The sequence below is a fragment of the Aotus nancymaae genome, unplaced genomic scaffold, assembly GCF_030222135.1.
Source record: "Aotus nancymaae isolate 86718 unplaced genomic scaffold, 86718_ANA_hifiasm-v0.15.2.pri h1tg000036l, whole genome shotgun sequence".
Lineage (NCBI taxonomy): Eukaryota > Metazoa > Chordata > Mammalia > Primates > Aotidae > Aotus > Aotus nancymaae.
Window position 1 is genome coordinate 80098579 of NW_026988450.1, and position 21047 is coordinate 80119625.

General features: G+C 33.7%; 1 protein-coding gene across 6 annotated transcripts in view; it reads left to right on the forward strand.

Moving 5' to 3' along the window:
* Positions 1–21047, forward strand: part of EFR3A (EFR3 homolog A) — a 98440-nt gene that overhangs the window by 34963 nt on the left and 42430 nt on the right. For 3 of the 6 annotated variants that reach the window (XM_012462030.3, XM_012462032.3, XM_021666884.2), the window contains exons 2-8: positions 1032–1108; positions 5256–5383; positions 6951–7101; positions 10484–10605; positions 14544–14693; positions 16500–16637; positions 20543–20621. In XM_012462030.3, coding sequence (XP_012317453.2) covers positions 1032–1108; positions 5256–5383; positions 6951–7101; positions 10484–10605; positions 14544–14693; positions 16500–16637; positions 20543–20621 — 845 coding nt within the window. Of the gene's footprint in view, positions 1–440; positions 706–1031; positions 1178–5255; positions 5384–6950; positions 7102–10483; positions 10606–14543; positions 14694–16499; positions 16638–20542; positions 20622–21047 lie in introns of those variants that run through there. The other 3 variants (XM_021666882.2, XM_021666883.2, XM_012462034.3) reach the window with 2 other exon arrangements.

Genomic DNA, 21047 nt, shown 5'->3' on the forward strand with positions numbered 1-21047 from the left:
AAAAGTAGTGTATAGTGTATAACATCAGAAATTGTTAATGTAAGTGAAACTTAATAGCTTATTAAGAATCTTTCTTATTGAAAATAACAAAATTTCCCATTCTAACAGAAAATTTGAAGCATTAGGACTTGTTTTTCAGACGTATTGCCAGTCTCTGCCATGGTAACAATTTGAATTTACTATATTTGGCTTTGCATTAGTGTACACTAAGTACTCACTTAATCTTCTTTTCAGGTTATAAGCTTCTTTCATCATTGCAATACAGGACCTGGCTCAGTGCTTGTGTGCTTAATACATATTTGATTTTAATTTATTGCAGTGTCAGTATTAATGTTGATCTGAAGTATTTTCAGATTATTTCAGTTGCTTGGGATTTATCAGTGAGCAAAACAGTGATCCCTGCCTTCATCTGAGTTTATGTCCTGGTGAGGGGGCAGAGTTGAGGAACAGTAAAAACAATAGAAAGTTTATTTAATGTGTTAGGTGATAAGTGCTATGGGAAAAGGAAGGTAGAGCAGGGTAAAGGTGGTCAGAGAGGCTTAGATGAAGCACTGAAGAAGGTGACATAGTTAGTATAGCTGTTAGTAGACATTTGGAGATTCCCAGGCAGAGGAAACAGTGAGAGCTAAGATCCAAAGGAGGGGGCCTAGCTAGTTAAAATCAGCAGGGAGACCACTGTGGCTGGAGTAGAGTGGATTGCGACAGGTGGGTGGGGGTATGCCGGAATTATGGGGAGATGAGATCAGAAATGAGGTAAAGGGGACATGGGTGATGTTTTTGCTTTGTCAGATGAATTTGGTAGGATGTGTATGCATGTTACACAAAAATTCTTAGAAGCTGTGTGTTTTTGGAGTAAGGATCAGAAATTTAACTTTTTCTTTTCTTAACCATAGATTACATTTGTATGTCTTTGTTTGTGGCAGTTTGAACTTTGTATTTTATATAGCCCATTAATATTCAGAAATTCGAATTTCCAGGTCAGTTTACAATATTGATAATCTCTATACTTCTTGATTTCTTTTTTTTAACAGGAGTATGCTGCTGCTGTTCTGCTTTGCGTCCTCGCTACAAACGCCTGGTGGACAACATATTCCCTGAAGATCCAAAAGTAATTTGATCTACATCTACTGATCCTTCTCTTTGCTGACCCATTCTGCCCCCCGCTGACCTCCCTAAGGTTTCCCTAATTTCATTTCTCTACTTTTACCTCTATATCTCATCATTTATACTACTTTTTTTATACTTTTCTTTTTTTTAATTCTTAAATGACCCATGCTTGCTTGTCAAGTTTTCAGATTCTTTTAGTAGATTAGGCACAAATCTGGAAAAATGGACAGTTGATGTTCTTTTATAGTTTATATAGTATCTAATTTAAGTAACACTGTCTCATTAAAAATTTATGAACCAGTACCAGATTATTTAAACTAAGTGCTTATGATACCACTGTGAACAGAGATAAGGTTTTCTACTCTCACTATGCACATGTATAAGTCAATTGGTAATTACAATCTGTTGTGAAAAAAATGTTGTAATAGACAAATGAAGTATGAGTTGCTACTGAAGTAGGTAGGAGTGATACCCAGTTCGGGCTGAGGAGAAGAAAGCCTGGAGGAAAAATCTAAGCTAAGAGCCAAAGAATAAATAGGCATTGACCACACAGGTTTTAGAAGAGAACTGAGAGGTAAAGAAAGACTGTTTCAGGCAGAGTTTTTCTTTTTACTTAAATACTATTTAATTTTTATAACAATTATTTTATTTGTGAAGACTAGTGTTTCAAAGCAACTGGTTGGGGTGATTTTGTTTCACATTGCCTCAACCTTTCTAAGACTTCTGTAGTCTCGTGTTAACTGAATATAAACATAAAAGAAAGTTATATGGCTTTTGACTTCCAAAATTTGCTTTCTTTTAAAATGTAACAGACTACATAAAGCTTTTGGTTATCTTAACATTAACTTAATGTTAATATATCTCATTTTTAACCAAATCTATTTAAACATTCAGTTATGTAGAGGAAATTAATCAATTAAATGTTATTGGCTGCCAGATATCCTGGATAATTTATGGCATATAAAAAAACCCTAAGATATGGTACTTGCCTTTAAGGACCTTTCCATCCAGTAACTGACATAAAGCAGAAACATACTAAATATGAAATTACAATGCATACATTAGTAAGTAAAATGTGAAGTAAATCAGGTAGAAAGTTTTTGTCTCTAAAGCAGGGAGGTATCACTGTGGGTTGGCAATCTCTGGGAAGCATTCACAGAGAAAATGAGATTTGCTGAGCTTTGAAGGTTATTTATCATCTGGAGAGGCAGAGAAGATTAGTCTCTTTATTGCAAATGAGGGGAAAGAGAAAAGACTTGGAAAGCAAGACATATATTTGAAGTCTAGAGCAAGTTATCCATTGACTTCAGGCGAAGGTTTTTCTAACCTAATTGTAGAGTGTGAGTGTGGTAATCATGTTGACATGATTTCTCATTTGAAATTTTAGATGTTACTAGTTAATAGGCTGAATATTCAAATAATTATTTTCCTGAGAAGTCTGGGACATGTGGTTACTGAAGGTAAGGTGGAGGCCAAATTTTAGAGAATTGTGAATGACAGGCAAGGCCTCTACTTTAGCCACTTTAACTTGCAGGCAGTGAGGGAGCTTTGGACACTTGGAATGACCACAGGTAAATTAAAGAAAGAATCCTTGTTTTTGCCAAGAACTAATATAAGATTTATTTAAATAGTGATCTTTAAGATCAGATTTTAAAAAAGGAAAAGATCTTTAAAAAAGGAAAAGAAATTGAGTAAAACATTATTCAATTTGCCATATTTATTATTTTTAATTTATTAAAACAAACAAATCTTGTGATATGTCCATAATGGTTTAGACGGTAGGTACCCAAATGCAGAAGCAAACGTGTCATAGTCCCTGCCTTGAAAGAAAAATCTAGTGAGGGGGACAGATAAACAATTTCTTAAAATTAGTAGCTGGATAATCTTGGGCAAGTCCCTTAGTTTCTCATTATGTAATGGAGTAATAAATAGTACCAATCTCATAAGGTTCTCATGAGGACTAAATGAGTTAATGCAGTTCTTTGCTCACTGTTACTTTCCTAATGTCTATCATAGTGCCCGGCACATAGTTGGCACTCAATATTTGTTTAATCAATGAAAAGATAACCTGATAAAATATAATAGTGGAGATAAGTACTGTGAGCTTAAAGAACATATAATTGGAACATCTCACCCAATCTTGATGGTGGAGCTTTGGGGAGGGTACAACACATTTTTGGAGGCAGCTAAGACCTAAGGGATGAGTAGGAATTATCCAGGTGAACTGAGAAGGGTTCCTGGGCAAAGAGGTGAGTTGAGCGAAAGAAGTCTTGCACAAAAGATACAATTTGTGAACTGTATGATTCTATTATGTCAGATGCGTGCTGATTCATAGTGATAAAAAGCAGAGCAGTAGTTGCCTGAAGAGGGAGAGAGAGACTGCAAAGGACATGGGAAATCTTTTGTAAATGATGAAAATGTTCTGTACACATTGAACATCCCTAATCCAAAAATCTGAAATCTGAAATGCTCCAAAATTGAAAACTTTTTGAGCACTGACATGACACTCAAAGGAAATGCTCACTGGAGCATTTTGGGTTTTGAATTTTTGGATTAGGGATATCGAACTGGTTAATACCTGCAAATATTCCAAAATCTGAAAAAATATCCACAGTTGAAACACTTTTGATCCCAAGCATTTTGGGTGAGGTATCCTCAATCTGTATCTTACTTGTAGTAGTGTCTTCACAGATGTACACAACTGTCATATTTCCAATTATATACTGTATATCATTGCAGTTACTTATATATAGATTATTCCTTAATAAAATGAGTAAGGGATTAAAAATATAGATGAGACACAATTGTATTTAAATGATGATGTGGAGGAACTGATAGAGAGGTAGAGGTCAAGGAACTAGGAATAACAGGTTAACTGATGAAGCCAGATCCTGGGACTGTATGCAGAAGACAGAGCAGAGGCAAACCAGTTCCTCCTGGACAGGAAAACTGGATTTCTTCACTTTGCCTAGGGCAGGGTTTCTCAACTTAGGTTCAGTTGACATTTTGGTTCAGATAATTATTTGCTTTTGGGGACTGTTGTGTGCATTGTGAAATATTTAGAAACGTCCCTGGCCTCTACTTGTAGATCCCAGTACCCACCTCTCCCCATCTATGACAACCCATAATGCCTTTAGACATTGCCCAGGAGGGGCTCAGTTACCTCTGGTTAAGATCTACTGACCTAGCAGGCAGTGAGAAAGCAGGGATGTTTTGCCAGTTAATACTAATCTGATGGTTTCCACCTTTTCTTAGAAAGAGAAGAGCTCATTTGCTGTCAGAGAGAGGAGAGAAGCGCCAGCCAAAGTAGCAAGTTTGAGGAAAACGGAGTAGGTGGAAAATATGAGGGGGTGACTCAACTAGGGACACAACAAAATAGCCAAAGACCATTGAGGGACCAGTTGAAGATGAAAACACAAATTTACACAATTTTTGTTGTAGATTCACCATCTAACAGTTTCTCTCTCTCTCTCCCTTCTCACCTATTCCAATATTCCTAAGCACATTTACTTGGGTTATACATTGCCAAGAAATTTATGTGGTAACTGGGGAGAATTTGTGGACCTGTTGCACATCATCTTTTAGATGGCAGAGACAAGTGACCGTTTTATAACCCCACATCAGGGACCTGTTGTTGCTTTTAAAATATATCAAGTAAGCATAGATTCTACAGTTCTGAACACTTTCTCGTTTATTAACTACAACAAAACCTTATAATGACATCACTGAGTTCTGTATCATTAAAAAAAGCAATATGTTGACTATTGTATAAGTAAATGAGTAAAACAGGCTTAATAATAATTCAAGTTTTTAAACTGAAACAAATTTTGTTTGAAATCTTTTTACATTTATATCCCATTTCATACATCTGCAGATAATTGAGCTATGTCTCTATAAAAGAAGATGTTAGAGTCTAATTTATTTTTGTGCTTTGCATAAAAGGGGCATTCTGAACAACTTTTTTTAAAAGTTCTATGTATCCATCATGGTGAATATTAGCACTAAGGAGGTTATATACAGAAGGGTTCTACATAAATATGGTTTAATCCCCAATCCAAAAAGGGAAAATGTAAAGCAGGCAACACTTAAAAATATAAGCATGAAAATATAGATAATCTACTTATCTTGTTATTCTTATTATTTTTTAGGATGGCCTTGTGAAAGCTGATATGGAGAAATTAACATTTTATGCAGTATCTGCTCCAGAGAAACTGGATCGAATTGGTTCTTACCTGGCAGAAAGGTTGAGCAGGGATGTTGTCAGACATCGTTCTGGGTAAGGAAACTAATGGCTGCTAAAATAGTGTCTTTGGAAAATTCTTTCTACACTAAATCATTCTATAGATTATTTTGCCATTTACAGAGACAAAGATAATATATAGCAGATAAAGCATTGTAATATACAAAGAAATGCATAATACTCCTATAGATGTTGTGGCTTTTATTACTTTCCTTGTGGTCAGATTTTGTGAATAGACTAACCTTAGTTAACTGAGTTACCTTTAGCTTGCTTCTATTGATTTTTGAGACTTTTCTAATGGGAAATAGTAGAAATTGACTTGCTTAGTCTTTCAGTGCAATACTGTAACTTAAAAATCAGTCTCTAAATTGAAAACAAACAAAGATCCTGTAAAGCAGATGATTTTTTTTCACACAACTTTAGTTTTACCTCTCAGAGGAGTAGTAAGAGAGAACCATGTTAGACTTAGATATCAAGACTCAGAAAATCCCAGCATGCTAACTTGAAACTGTTACTAGCTGTACTCCTACTGATAAGTAGAAGTCTACCATCCTACTATATTCTCTGTGCTCGAACAATAATAACTTAGCAATTTGGATTATAAATACTTTCTTATTCTGTCATTTTATGATCCAAGTTTATTAGAGTGTTCTCCAAGTGATATATTAGTTTTCTGTACTTCTGCATTGTTATTACTTAGAACATCTTAGTAAGTTATGGCACAGATAGCTTTATGGTTGATTGTTGAATGAAAGTTATCTAAAGACAGAATTTTAATTTTTTTTTAGATTTGCCCTTAAAAATGTGAGGATTTGTTACATGTACGGAATGTGTAAATATCAAGTTGGGCTATCCATCACCCCAAGTTATTTGTCATTTCTTGTGTTGGGAACATTTCAAGTCCTTTTCTAGCTACTTTGAGATATGTAGTACATTGTTGCTAACTTTAGTCACTCTACTGTGCTGTTGAACATTAGAACTTATTTCTATTATCTAATTTTGTAAGTTTGTATTCACTAACCAACCTCTCTTCATCCCTCCATACCCTACCCTACCAGCCCCTACCCAGCCCCACTTATATGCCCTTCCTAGCCTCTGGTATCTGTCTGAATTTTAACTACAAAATGTAAAATCTGATGAATTGTATAGTAATATTTATGAGACTTTGAAAATAATATTCTGTTGCTGATAGTGTTTTATCTACTCATATTTACACATATAAGTAGATTATATTGGAAATTGTCACATGACTAATTATTTTGGGTTAGATACAAGTAAATATGGTTAAAAGTCTGGAAAATATAAAATGTCCGTATTTACAAAGAAAAATACACAAAGTTAATGTTAAAGAAGCTCAGATAGTTAAGGAGAAAATGGAGGAATACAGAGTATATTTTCTGTATACTTCAACATAGGGATTATTTTATAACCTACAAGATCATTAGTGCTATGTGAGAATTAAGACATTACTTAGAAGTTACTAAATTTGCGTTTCTTTCTTTGGTGTATTTTAATAGACTTACGTCAATTCTTCCAATGGAAAGCACTTAGGAGAATTAAGAGAGGTAGAAATGCTTTGACGTTTTCTTTCTCCTACATGTAGGTACGTTTTGATTGCTATGGAGGCACTGGACCAACTTCTCATGGCTTGCCATTCTCAAAGCATTAAGCCATTTGTAGAAAGCTTTCTTCATATGGTGGCAAAGCTGCTGGAATCAGGGGAACCAAAACTTCAAGTTCTTGGAACAAATTCTGTGAGTAAAACTGTAATGTTACTAATTTTGTTTAACTAGAATATCTAGAATTAATTGATTCTTAGAATGTCTTTACCTGGTAAAGGCAAATTTCCTGAATTCAACAGTCAACACAAATTAAGATAATTAGAATTATTTGTCTCTCACTTTTTCTGTTGTTTCTTGTGAAATCTGTGGTATTAACTGATCGTAATAGAATATTTGCCTGTAAATGAATGCACACCTGTCATTTTTATTTTCTCTTGGTCATTCATTTATTGCAACATTAACTTTGTGTCCTACACTTCCTTTGAGTTTCATGCCCTTTTGTTAATTAAGGTTGTTTCCATTTTTATGGCTAGTGTGAATAATGCTGCTATGAAGATTTGTGTATAGGTTTTTGTGTGGATGTATGTTTTTCATTCTCTTGGGTATATACTTAGTAGTGTAGTATATACACCACTAAATATATACACTTAATAGTGTATATACTTAGTAGTGTAACACATTACTGTGTTTAACTGTTTTCCAAAGTGGTTGCATCATTTTACATTCCCACCACCAACATGAGTGTTGTTTCTCCACATCCACATCAGTACTTTCTTTTTTTATTTTAACCATCCTAGAGGGTCTGAAGTGGTATCTCATTGTGGTTTTGATTTTCATTTCCCTAATGACTAATGGTAAAACTTTGCATGTGCTCACTGACTGTTGTGTATATTTTCTTTGGAGAAGTGTCTGTTCAAATCCTTTCCCCTGTTTTTCAATTGTCTTTTTATTGTTGAGTTGTAAAAGTTCTTTACATATTCTTGATAAGAATCCTTTATCAGATATATGATTTGCAGATATCTTCTCCAATTCTATGGTTTTGTCTTTTCACTTTCTTCCTGGTATGCTTTGAGTCACTAAAGTGTTGATTTTGATGAAGTCCACTTGCTTTTTTTTCCTTTTATTGTTGGTGTGTGGGGGTGTATATGTGTGTGGGGGGTGGGGGGTGGTGGATGGGTGTGATTTTAGTTTCATATCTAAGAAACTATTGCCTAATCTAAGATCACAAAGGTATACTCTAATAGTTTATTCTAAGAGTTTTACAGTTTAGGTTTGTATTTAATAAGCCATTTTGAGTTAGCTTTTGTATGTGATGTGAATTCAACATTCAGCTTTATCCACATTTTGCATGTGTATATTTAACTGTGCCATACTATTCATTGAAAAGCCTAATCTTTCCCCTTGAGTGGTCTTGGCACCCTTTTAAAAATAAATTTACCATTAACGTTAAGGGTTTGTATCTTTATTCTTTCTTAGACTGCTTCTGAACTATTTCTGCTCACCACATTCATTTTCTTCTATCTTGAACCATAGTTCATTAAAATAAGGTTGGGGAAAGCATACCTAATTAAAAAAGAAAATACGGTGATATTATTTCTTCCCTTGTCTAGTTTCATTGTATCACCTTCAGTCTTTCAGTTCCAACTTCTTCTCTGAGAAGCTTTAAGGCATTCAACCTACATGAATACTGTATGTTTCCATTCAGATTTTTAATCAAAAAATAAAATAATCATATATTACCTGCTATTGTTTATGGATAATTATTTTCTGGTATAGGAAGAGGAAGCCGAGGTGCTGACAGTATAGATTCCAGAGTCCAACCGCCCCAGTTTGAATTACGCCTGTACTGCTTTCTAGCTATATATCTTGAGCAAGTTATTTATTCTCTCCTTGCCTCAGTTTTTCATCTGTGAGAAGAGGATAATGAGAATACCAGTCTCACAGGATTGTTCTGTGACATGAGTTGATATATATGAAGCTCTTGGAACAGTGCATGGCACTGTTAGTTATTACTGGTAGCAAGAGTGTTAAATAAAACCCTCATTCAAACTCTTAATATTATTTTTATCACTTATTTCAGCAGGAAAATATTGGGTATTTCCAAATGCATTTAGATGATGTGACAAGCTTAGTTTCAGGCAAGGTAGCTACTGAGGCTTCTCCTGTTTTGTTTACATTAGGTGAGGAAAGTTTAGGGGAAATAGCTTTATAGCTAGAGGGAGAATTTTAGTATGCATTCCAAAAGTTTCTTTACTTGCAGCCAGCAATGCCTTTAGATTGCTTTAATAAGTTATTTGGGCAAAAGACCAAATTCCCCGGTTATCTACCTTAATTTGAGTGAACTTTATTAAATGAAATGCCATATTATCTATATTATCTTGACCAATATTAATTATCTCGTATTTCCTTGTGGTCTAATTTTCTTAGTGGTGCTGAGTGCCCCATGTTGTCAAACATGACCACTACTGATTTAAGATTTATAAATGGTCTTCCTATGGTTTAATTTGTTGACATTTTCCTCTTCATGCTAATGTCAACTCAATATGACAGTATTAGAGGCAATGTATTTTGGTTTTCCTTTGTTTCAGAAATTGTGCTAGGTATTTTTTATTTTTACCTCTTTTTTATTGTCAACTGTTTCAAATACAGAAAAGTATGGAGCATAATATAGCTGTATACCCACTGATTCAAGAAAGAAAAATGTTGATTAATATCAATAAATGATAACATATAACTTTGTTATGAAAATAATACATAATGGTAATAAATGTTAATACTATGCAACATTGGTTCATGTCTTTTTAAAGACATAATACAGTATTTGCTAGATATTTTACATATATTATGTCATGATTCTCACAAAAACCCTTCAAGCTTAGAAATATTACTTTCATTTTATAGATTAGGAATTGCAGCTAAATAACTTGTCCAAAGACACAGTGAAGTAATGCTGTATATAACGGGGATTCAGTCTTAGGCCTTACTTACTTCAAAGCTTGTGTTCTTTGTACAATGATAAATATACTGTCATTACTCTGGATTAAGACTTAGGGAAAGCACAGATTACATTTCTTCTGTTTTCCTCCTCTTGATTTCTAAAAGTTTATTATTAAAATGTTTCTTTTGGGTTAGGTGCCTTGGTTCATGCCTGTAATCTGAGTGCTTTGGGAGGCCAAGGCAGGAGGATCATTTGAAGCCAGGAGTTCAAGAGCAGCCTGGGCAACACAGCGAGTCTCCTATTGTTACAAAAATAAAATTAAATCAAAAAATTAGCTAGGTTTGGTGGTGCATGCCTGTAGTCCCGGCTACTTAGGAGGCTGAGGTGTGAGGATCACTTGAGCCCAGGAATTCGAGGCTTAGTAAGCTATGGTTGCACCACTGCACTCCAGCCTGGGTGACAGAGCAAGACCCTATCTCATGAAATGAAAGCTTTTGTATAAATGTCATATTTGATATTTTGTTTGTTTCTAATTTTCATGTTGCTTTTTAATATAACAATGTATGAAAGTAAATGTATTTGGTCTACACTTTCAAGAAGATGATATATATTGTTTATATTGTTTTTGTTTTTTAGTTTGTCAAATTTGCAAATATTGAAGAAGACACACCATCCTATCACAGACGTTATGACTTTTTTGTGTCTCGATTCAGTGCCATGTGTCATTCCTGTCATAGTGATCCAGAAATACGAACGGAGTATGTATTATTTTACTTTATAATCCACATCTATAGTAAGTAATTTAGAGATGAATACTGTGTTTATATGTTACATAATGATTACCAGAGGAAACCAGAATATGGCTGAAATATGGCTTCCCATTGCTGTTAGAAGTTATAATTACTGACTGAAATAGCAAAAGGAGAATGGTTTTCCAGCTCACTAAAATACAGTCTTTATCGTAGCCTAGAATGTCCGTCTTTACTATAGCCTAGAATGTCCGTTCATGCTCCGCTTATTGTGTCATATCCTGTACTTCTATCATTTCTTCCTGCTTTCACTCTAGTCCAGCCACGTGGATCTCCTTGCCATTTCTTGAACACTTTAGTCACACTTCTCTTCAGGCCCTTTGGACACATTGGTCTTTCTGCACAGAACAATTCCCTAGGTGCCCACATGGCTTGTTACCTCACTTTGTTCATATTTCTGCTCAAATCTCACCTTATCACAAAGCCCTCCCCAGCCACCCTTTATTAAATGTCAGCCCTCCCATTCCACCCCCAGTTATCTTTATCTTCTTATCGTATATATTTTTGTCTGTTTCTCGCTCCTCTATGGAATATAAATTCCAGGAGGGTGTGGACTTGGTTTTGAGGACTACTTGCTGTATTGGTAATACTTTGAATCATGCCTGGTACATAGTAGGCTGTCACTTAGTTGAGTGAAAAATTAGATAATTTTTTTTGTGTGTGAAAAGTAGATAAATTGAATGAATATGTACTACTGAATCATTGTTTATCTGAGGTTGTCATGACAACTGTCTTGGACATTTTTAAACATTTCTTCTAGATGTATCCTACTAAAAATCTGGAATCAAATACTTCATAAACTCAGTCTATAGGTTGATAGAATGAGAAATACAGAAATGAGAAACTTTAAAGTTAAGAATTAAAGTCAAAATGACTTTGGTAAATATAGAAAGTAATTTGAGCATTATTATCTTACACCTAAAAAAAACGAGAAATCAATCAGAATTTAGAGTTACTGTGGGCAGTTGATAATCAAGATACAGCATGCTTTATAATTTTTACTTTTCTTTTAAAATAAATAAAGAAATGTACAGAAATATAACTAGCTTTTAGTTGAAGTATGCAAGCTACAGTGCTGGTTTACATGAAATAAAAACAAGTATAAATGTCATTTTAACTTGGAGAAAGAAAGCTTAAAGGTGACTTAATAGTTAATTTTAGGTATAAGATTTGTTTTTGTCTGTGATGCTGTTAGTATAATTTTTGCTCAGTAGAGTATCGGCCATTTAAAGTCCTGCTGTTATTCCTTTATTATGAAATATAAAGCCTCTCAGAGGTAAAAAAGAAAAAAAATACTGTAATTACTTTACAGTGATTAATGTTCTGTTTGTCTCCATCACCAGGAAAATTCTCTTTTCTTTCTCTAAAGGACATTTTAAAAATTTTTATGAGACTGTTCTCTCTCTTCAAAGGCTGATAATAAGTTTTTAATGGGGCAAAAAGATATAAAGATTAGCTAAAGAAAATGGCAATTTTTTCAAAATTTTAACATTTTTGCTTTCTTTCAAAATATAGAAAAATGTAGTATGTTTTTCTAAGTATTTATCATCCCCTAGTGAAAAATCTTGTCTTTTGAATATATTTTTACCTGTTTTTTATTACTGCTTTCAAATAGAAATGTTGAAATGTTCTATATACAAATGAAAGGACTTATAGTACATTTTGCTAATTCTAGGTCTTTCCAATATTATATCATATTTGAAGGTCCATAATGCCAACATTTCATTTGAATTCCTGTACAACAAATGAGTAAACTAAAATGCTATTTAATATAAAATACTTAGTTTGATTATTTTTGGTTTACCTTAAATATAAGCTCTTTTGATTTTCTTTAAGTGTATTTATATTCTCTTTTATGTTCTAACTTAGATACATCATCAATCCCTTTAGTTTTTACCAAATTCTTATCAAATAGAACTCCAGGGGACATGGACAGTAGGAGATGGGGCTGATAAACATTTGGACTTTCTTAAAGTGAAAGAAGAACTGGTTCTTGCTTGTAGAGTCATACATCACAGTTTTAATCTCTAACTCTAATTTTCTGACGAAACTTCAGCTATGGTAGAAATTACCACCACCACCATCATCATCGTCAACATCGTCCTCCTCATCATCATCCTCATCATGGTTAGCAACAAACAGGAACTGCTAACACTGAGTGCTTACTGTGTGCCAGTTATTGTTAACCACTTTACATGAGTTAACTCGTTTAAACTGTTCAACATTTCTATGCTGTAGATGTGACAGTTGTTCTATTTCACTGATGGGGAAAATGTAAAATTCCTTTTGAGGGAGTCGTGGCTAGAATGTGCAGATTAGGCTAGATGTTAGATCTGGATTGGATGGAGCTGTGTAGCTATAGTAGCTGTTGATAGTTACCATCAACACTGCCCTTTAACCTTAAACAAGGACACCACTATCTGCTGCTGCTCCATTTAGGCTGCTGACTCACAAGGCATGATACAGGTTTCATCTTGTTTGTTCATGTGCTTCGTGCCACCTTGTGCTTGGCCTTCTCATCACCCAAGGTGTAGCAGCAGGTATGTAAAGCAGGAACCTTTTGTAAGAATGTTAGCAGGAGGCTGAGGCAGGAGAATTGCCTGAACCCAGGAGGCGGAGGTTGCGGTGAGCCGAGATCGCGCCATTGCACTCCAGCCTGGGTAAGAAGAGCGAAACTCCATCTCAAAAAAAATAAAAATTAAAATTAAAAAAAAGAATGTTAGGCTTGCCCACTGTGATAGCTGCACGAGAGTCTCTCAAGACTCATTTATGTTTTAAAGAGCAGCATGTATAGATACAGCTTTGAAATAGGCAAAATTTACCTTTATGTCTTCCAATTCATTTTTCTCACCTGTTCAGTATCATATTATTGCCACCTTCCATTCTCCATCTGCTACTCCTGGATGCTTGCATTATTTTGCCATGGGTATGTAAAGCAATGTCACCTCCCTCCCCATATCTTCTATTCTTTAAACCTATTTACAGTTTTTGGAAGACAATGCTAGGTAAACTGAATAAACCTCTAATTGGTGAGTATTTCAGATAGTAGAAAGAAAGGAAGTAAATAACAATCATATTTGACTGTTTTGAGACTCATTGAGCCACCAAGTTAACTGCTTGAGACTTTGTTCTTTTGCAGTTTTTAGAAACTGTTTTCTGGTCACTTTTCTTCTCTTTCTTGAACCTACATATTTTTATTTTCTATTGCTTTTTTAAAGAAGAGTGAGGAAGAGCTTGAGGAAGTTTGGTGCTATGATCTGGGATGGGAGGATAAGGCAGCATTCTCTCACTACTATATTGATACATTTTAAGTCACATTATCAGATTATTACATGATAATGTATATATGTATATATATGGCTGAGATTATCTGTGCTCCATTTCAATAGTTCTTGTTTGTAATACCTTTTAAAAGAACCAGCTTAGTCTACTATCTAGGTAGACTAAGGGAGTTGAAGGGCTGTTAGGGAAGAACAGTGAAAGAAGTCTGATGAAGCATGAAGGGTGTTCAGAACAGTGAAATCCTGTTTTTACTCAGCTCTTAAGACTTCTAGGTAAGAAATGGAGTATTGTTATCATTTTAAGAAAATCTATGCTGTTGATTATTTAAAATTGAAAAATAGGTAGTTTTGTATTTTAAAGTCCCTTTAACTTTTAAAATGCTGATTTTAAAAACGTAATATTTAAAGTAAGCCTTTTTGGAGCATATCTCTGTGTCTCTTAAATTTTTGAGGTTTTACTTTCTTAGACTTGTGTGTTATTTTAAGATATTTTATTGTTAATATAACAGTATTTACTTGATATTCATTTTCTTAGCTAGGCAAACAGACTTGTTTAAATTACTTTTTTTATGACTCATTTTCTTCCTCTTTTATTTTTTTTAATAGGATACGAATTGCTGGAATTAGGGGTATTCAAGGTGTGGTTCGCAAAACAGTTAACGATGAACTTCGGGCCACCATTTGGGAACCTCAGCATATGGATAAGATTGTTCCATCCCTCCTGTTTAACATGCAAAAGATAGAAGAAGTTGACAGGTATTTAAAAAGATGTCAGTGTTGAAACTGTTACTTTTATATATATGTATGTGTGCTTGCCTAGGATAAGAACGTTTTGTCTTTAATACTCTGTAAACAGTAGTCTCATAAAGTTAAGTGAATTTAAAAATACGTACCTTTCTGAAAAAATTTTAGTCCATAGTGATCACATTAGGGTTAGTAGACTACAGATTATTATTCATACACCTAAGCCTTCTTTTTCTTTTAGAATAAATTTACAGTTTATTTGCCTCTTATTATTGAATATCCAAATTGCTGTTTTAATGAATACTACTTAAATTTGCAAATGTAAGAAACAGAAATTATAGCTCTGCTTCTGTTAATATAAAAGATCTAGTATACTTTTGCACAGGGAGTTAGAACTAACCAAAATAATAATGATAATAATAATAGCTACCCACACTGTATTTTATTTTTTCAACAAAACGGTTAGACACTGTTCATATTTGATTTGTCCTAAGATATTTTGGAATTGAATATTGTTTTGGGATATATGCTCATTTTTTTCTTTTTCCTCCATCACATTCACTTGCCCTTGGAATTCTGTACTTTATTCCACTTTTTCAAATACTAGAAGCATGCTTATCCCCCACATTTCTGTTGCCATACACAGAGATAACAAGTTAATAATAATAAATTAATGAATAATAAAATATTTATTATATATAAATAATATTTAATATATTTAATATAAATTAATGAAGATTTCAGAAGCAGTATTCTCCAATGGCTTATTATCCTTACTTTCCTGATTCTTGCAGTTTGAAGAGGAAAATTTGAATCAAATTTAAAAGTGATTCAATTCTACAGTCCTAGATTTAAATTTTATGTATAATTTTTGTGATTATATGTGTAATAGCAATATAAAAGTAGTCTAGAAATGAGATGTAATTGATAACTCTATGGTAGCACTTGCACATTCATGTTAATTTACACGAATTACAGAAAGGCTTCATGCTTAATTCCTTGGATGTGATTGTCTCCAGCTTTGGGAACCTTTCCTAAAGTGTGAAACTTGATATATTTTATCATTATCTGTATTTTTCCTATTCTTGGCACTGTAGCTGAGATGAAAGTTTCCTTATCTAAAATGTTTACTATTTCAAGGATCACTAGCTAGATGGGAACCCATTTCCCATAACTATGGCTCTTGAGGTCCAGGGTTAGCCTAAGTAAAATATAGGAAACAGAGCTCATTGATTGTCATTTCTTAAGACATTATATTTTTTCATAATATAATCCCAGTGCCACATACATATTTTTTAAATTATTATTCATAAATTCATTAGCCTAAAATAATGTTTCAAGATGTGAACAGAATATTGTCTGCTGAAGACAGCTACATATACAGATATTCTAATTAGCTTTAAAATTCTATTTTTTATTTATAGGCTAGGTCATAGTTTTTCACTTTATTCTGTTTTTGCCCATTTACAGTTAAATTAAGGATACCTAAAGATGGTCTCTGGGCACTGTGTTCTTACTAAGATTTTGCTATAAATACAGAAAGTTGAATGAAAATGAATAGCAAGCTGCTGAGTATTTTACTTATATAAAAGAGTTAGAAACAAGTTGCACGGCCAAGTTTATTTCTTCTGTTTGAAAGAGGGTATGATTCATTTTGGTGGTGTTAAATTCATGAAATTATAATTAAGCTTTATATTTACTGGATGATAAAAAGCAAATGCCATTTTAAAATTTCTAAAAAGTAAAGTATATTCGGTTTATTAGAACTAATATTAAAATTCTTATGTTCGTTTTTCTTTATTTTGCTTTCTTTTTTAGTCGCATAGGGCCTCCTTCTTCTCCTTCTGCAACTGACAAAGAAGAGAATCCTGCTGTGCTGGCTGAAAACTGTTTCAGAGAACTGCTGGGACGAGCAACTTTTGGGAATATGAATAATGCTGTTAGACCAGTTTTTGCGTAAGTTGTTGGTGTTTTCCTGGTTATTTGTGACTTTGCTGTATTAATTTATTTAATTCTATGTTAACTTATTTATAGAAGACAACTACTTTTTAACTTGTATGAGGAAGTTATTAATGGAACCAGTGTAACATTGTGGAAGTAGTACAGGACTGAGTCACAAATGATATGTTTGAACAGTGGTCAATACTTAAGTAGCTTTTCCCCTTTAAGTATGAAGTGTAATAATCTGCTTAATATCATGTGCATTGTTTAACTTGAATATCTACTTAGAGACCTTGAAATGCATATGTGCAGTGAAATATTTAAACAAACAGTGTCCAAGTATGATGTATCTTGTTTTACTAACTTTCATGGTCAGTTTTTCCTGTTCTTGGCTTCTGTTTCTTGGCTTTTTGCCATGGCTGGGCTGCCTTAGATCACATTCACATATCTGAGTAAATAATCTTTTACATGGTGATTAATCAGAGCAAGAATGTTAAATATCTCATTGGTACTTACATGCTCTCCTCCAGGCAAAATACGTTAATGAGCTTTGAGTATCTCCACCTACACATTCTCTCTCAAGCCTTGTTAAGCCTTTGTGTTTCTAACTCAATCACTAGATGACAGATCTACCACATAATATTCTGTGTAATTTCTAGACATTTTTGCTAGTCTTTCTTTTGTTAAAATTCACCTTGTCCTTTTCTCCTTCTGACTGTAATAGTGGCTTTATAGAATATGTACGATATTCTAAATGTAACATCCAGAATTCTTTTGTTTTTTGAAACAGAGTCTCGCTCTGCTGCCAGGTTGGAGTACAGTGGCATCTCAGTCACTGCAACCTTCGATTTCCTGGTTCAAGCTATTCTCCTGCCTCAGCCTCCCAAGTTGCTGAGATTACAGGCATGCACCACCACACCCAGCTAATTTTTATATTTTCAGAAGCAATGGGGTTTCACCATGTTGGCCAGGATGGTCTTGATTTCCTGACCTTGTGATCCACCCGCCTTGGCCTTCGGGATTACAGGCGTGAGCCACCACACCCAGCCCAGATTTCTTTATTTATACAGATGGATGTTCGTAGCCTAGGGTTCCAAGTTGAGCCTTAGTTACAAGAATCTATAAATCACAAAATTGTATTAAAAATTAAAGAATCATTAGATTTTCAATCTATGTTTCCTCCCACCTCCAAAATATTGAGATCTACTGTTTAAAGGCTTATGGAAATGCTACTAAAAATTAATCAGGATTACATTAAATATACTAAGGGCAGATTTATTTTTTTAATATCTACACATCCTGACTTAACATCAGAATACCATTTTTTATCTTAACACTCTTATTGAGAACTAATCTATAAGGCCTTAAAAATCTAGAGAGCTAGCTTAGAGAAAAAAATTACCAAATAAGCTGTACTTGAATTGAATAACTCAAACTGAGTTATATTCTTTTCTATATAGAACTTAAAAATTCTGATCATGTATTAGTTAATTAAATTAATCTTAAGTAAATATGTGATTACATACTAGCCATTTAGTTAATTAAATATTAAATGCCCTATGTAAGTGAGGTGCCATGTATTTTTGGAATATATGCATTAATAACAAATGTGTTGGGTGATTGACATATACAATATTTATAAAACAATATATGGATTATGAGAAAAAGACAAAAAATGCTCTAGCAGTTCAAAACAAATAATTCATGTCTAAATTGAGAATTTAGGATCAACATTTTTTTTTTTTTGAGATGGAGTTTCTCTCTTGTTGCCCAGACTAAAGTACAATAGCATGATCTCTGCTCACCACAACCTCCACCTCCTAAGTTCAAGCAATTCTCCTGCCTCAGCCTCCCAAGTAGCTGGGATTACAGGCATGTGCCACCATGACTGGCTAATTTCGTAATTTTAGTAGAGACGGGGTTTCTAGGTGATCTGCCCACCTGGGCCTCCCAACGCGCCCAGCCAGGGCCAGTATCTTTTAAGGTAGATGAAGGTAGTTATCAAAAACTGCTCTGGAAATTGTATTTTATTTGTAAATAATGCTTTAGTTTGACATTAAAGTCGGTTTTTAATTTCAGTTATTATTTGCGTAAAGAAAAATGATTTAAAAGAAATTTTGAATATTTTTAATCAACATTGAGCACAAGACACTGATAATTTTGGCTGGAGTGTTGGATAGGGTTTAGGGCTTAGTGTGAGATAAGAGGGAAAAAGTTTAGCCTGTACTGTAGAGATTTTAAAATTTTATATTTAAGTTTATAGATAATTAGTGGAGATCTTAGCTTGAAAGTATAAAGTGGCTAGAACTGCCCTTTGAGAAAGTTAATCAGATAGGGCTATATAGGACAAATTTGAGCCAGGGCCAATATGTCAGCAGGTTACTGTAATAAAATTCTTGACAAGTACATATGTGAACTATAAGTAACTGGTAGCATGCTTGATGAAGTAAATAAAGTTTATTTTTCTGCCGGTTAGCAGATGAATATTATAATGGACAATATTTAATATAATGGACAATATGCATTCTTAACAAATAATTCATAAAATCATGATAATAAGAATTCATAAAATTATGATAATACAGCTCATAGTAGCATTAAAGATTTATGTCTTCTGAGAGTGAAGATGGAAGAATTTGCCTCAATTATGAGGCAGAAACTACCCAGTTTATCAGATTCAGGTTAACTGTACATTTGTTTTCTGCATTTTGTTCTATAAATTCTCTGTATGTTTTTTTTATCACTGCTTCTGTCCACTTAATTTTAATTAGTGGATTTCATTTATGCCTTCTACTCTTCAGGCTTCTTCCAAACAAGTAGCCATGTTCAAATGCTTCTTCAAATCTACAGAGGCTAGCGCGTAGTACGTAACACATAGTAGACCTTAAAAACTATGATGATTCAAGATGGATTTCAGGTCTTTTTTTTGGTACCATTTCCATTTTTAATGCCCCAAAAAGTAATTATTACTTTCTGGGAGATGAAAGTTATAAGAAGCAGCAAGCACAGATGTTAATATAGGTCATATCAGGATGTGCTGTTTATTAGTTGTATGAACTTGAAAAACTCAACCTCTCTGAGCTCCAATTTTTTCACCTTTGAAAAGATTTTAATGCATGCATTAAATGGTTTATTTATATCTTAAAATAGAAGCTACTACTTATCAAGTGTTGCCTGCACCCTGTGACTATGCTAATAACCTTATATGCTTTATCTTACTTAATCCTTTTACTCTATGAAGTGGATGTCATTACTGTCCCCATTTTCCAGGTCAGATTTCTGACCCTTAGAGAAGTCAAGTAACTCACTCATGAACAAGGACATATGGGTAGAAAGTGAAGTCAGAATTCAAATTCCGATCATTTTATTCCTGAACTCATGGTCTAAATTAACTGTTAAAGGTTGATAACATATGCCTAGCATAAAATATATTTTCAACAAATGATAGTTATAATAAAGCTGGTTTTGATATGGAAGGACAATTTTTAAACTTTAATTTTGATACAGTGGGTGAGAAGTAGATCTGGCAATCTGTGGATATAATCTAACGTTTTCCTGGTGTTTTCCAGCCTTGTATTTGTCCATCATTTACCCTCTTTCATTCATATGTACTTGTTAGATAAAATTACTCATTGCAAGAAGTAAATTAATAAATTACAACATTGAAAAAACTTGGGAATCAGTAAATATTTATTGATTAAATGTTCACGAAACTACTACTGGTCCACAGCATTGCTTTAGAAATAGCTTTAATTGCAACATATGTTTCATGAAGTTCATTAATTAAGAATTAAATTGAAATCTTGCTTTTCTTTTAGGTAGTATTCTCACTTCAAGCTTTTCCTATTGTTGAGGTTTATAGAGGAAGAAAGTATAATAAAATAGGGAATTTTAAGGTAATTTTTTGTTGTTATTTGCAGGCATTTAGATCATCACAAACTGTGGGATCCCAATGAATTTGCAGTTCACTGCTTTAAAATTATAATGTATTCCATTCAGGTAAGGTTTGATTATTTACTATATTTATATAAGTAATTTTGGTTCTTTATAGATAAGCACATTATCTAACAGATGTGAAGAGCTATAAGATGTAAATCATTGCTCTTAATTTAGCTCTTTTGCCTTATTAATTTTCTTTTGCTATTTATTTTCTTATTTGCCAAGATGAAAAAATAGATCTAATCGAAAGAACTAAATAATTCTATCATGATTCCCTTCAGCACCAAGACAAACACAGACAAGCTTCTTGACAGTCTCCTGCTACCCCTGAATTCATTGAGGGTGTGGTCTTTTAGAGGTTCCGAATTGACACAGGGATTTCTGATCTGATAGCCTACCTTTCCTGTATGGGCCCTAAGCTTTGTATCTAGTCTCCATGTATACAACTGTCTAAATGAGTAGCTCTGGGCACTGGAGAGGTGAAGA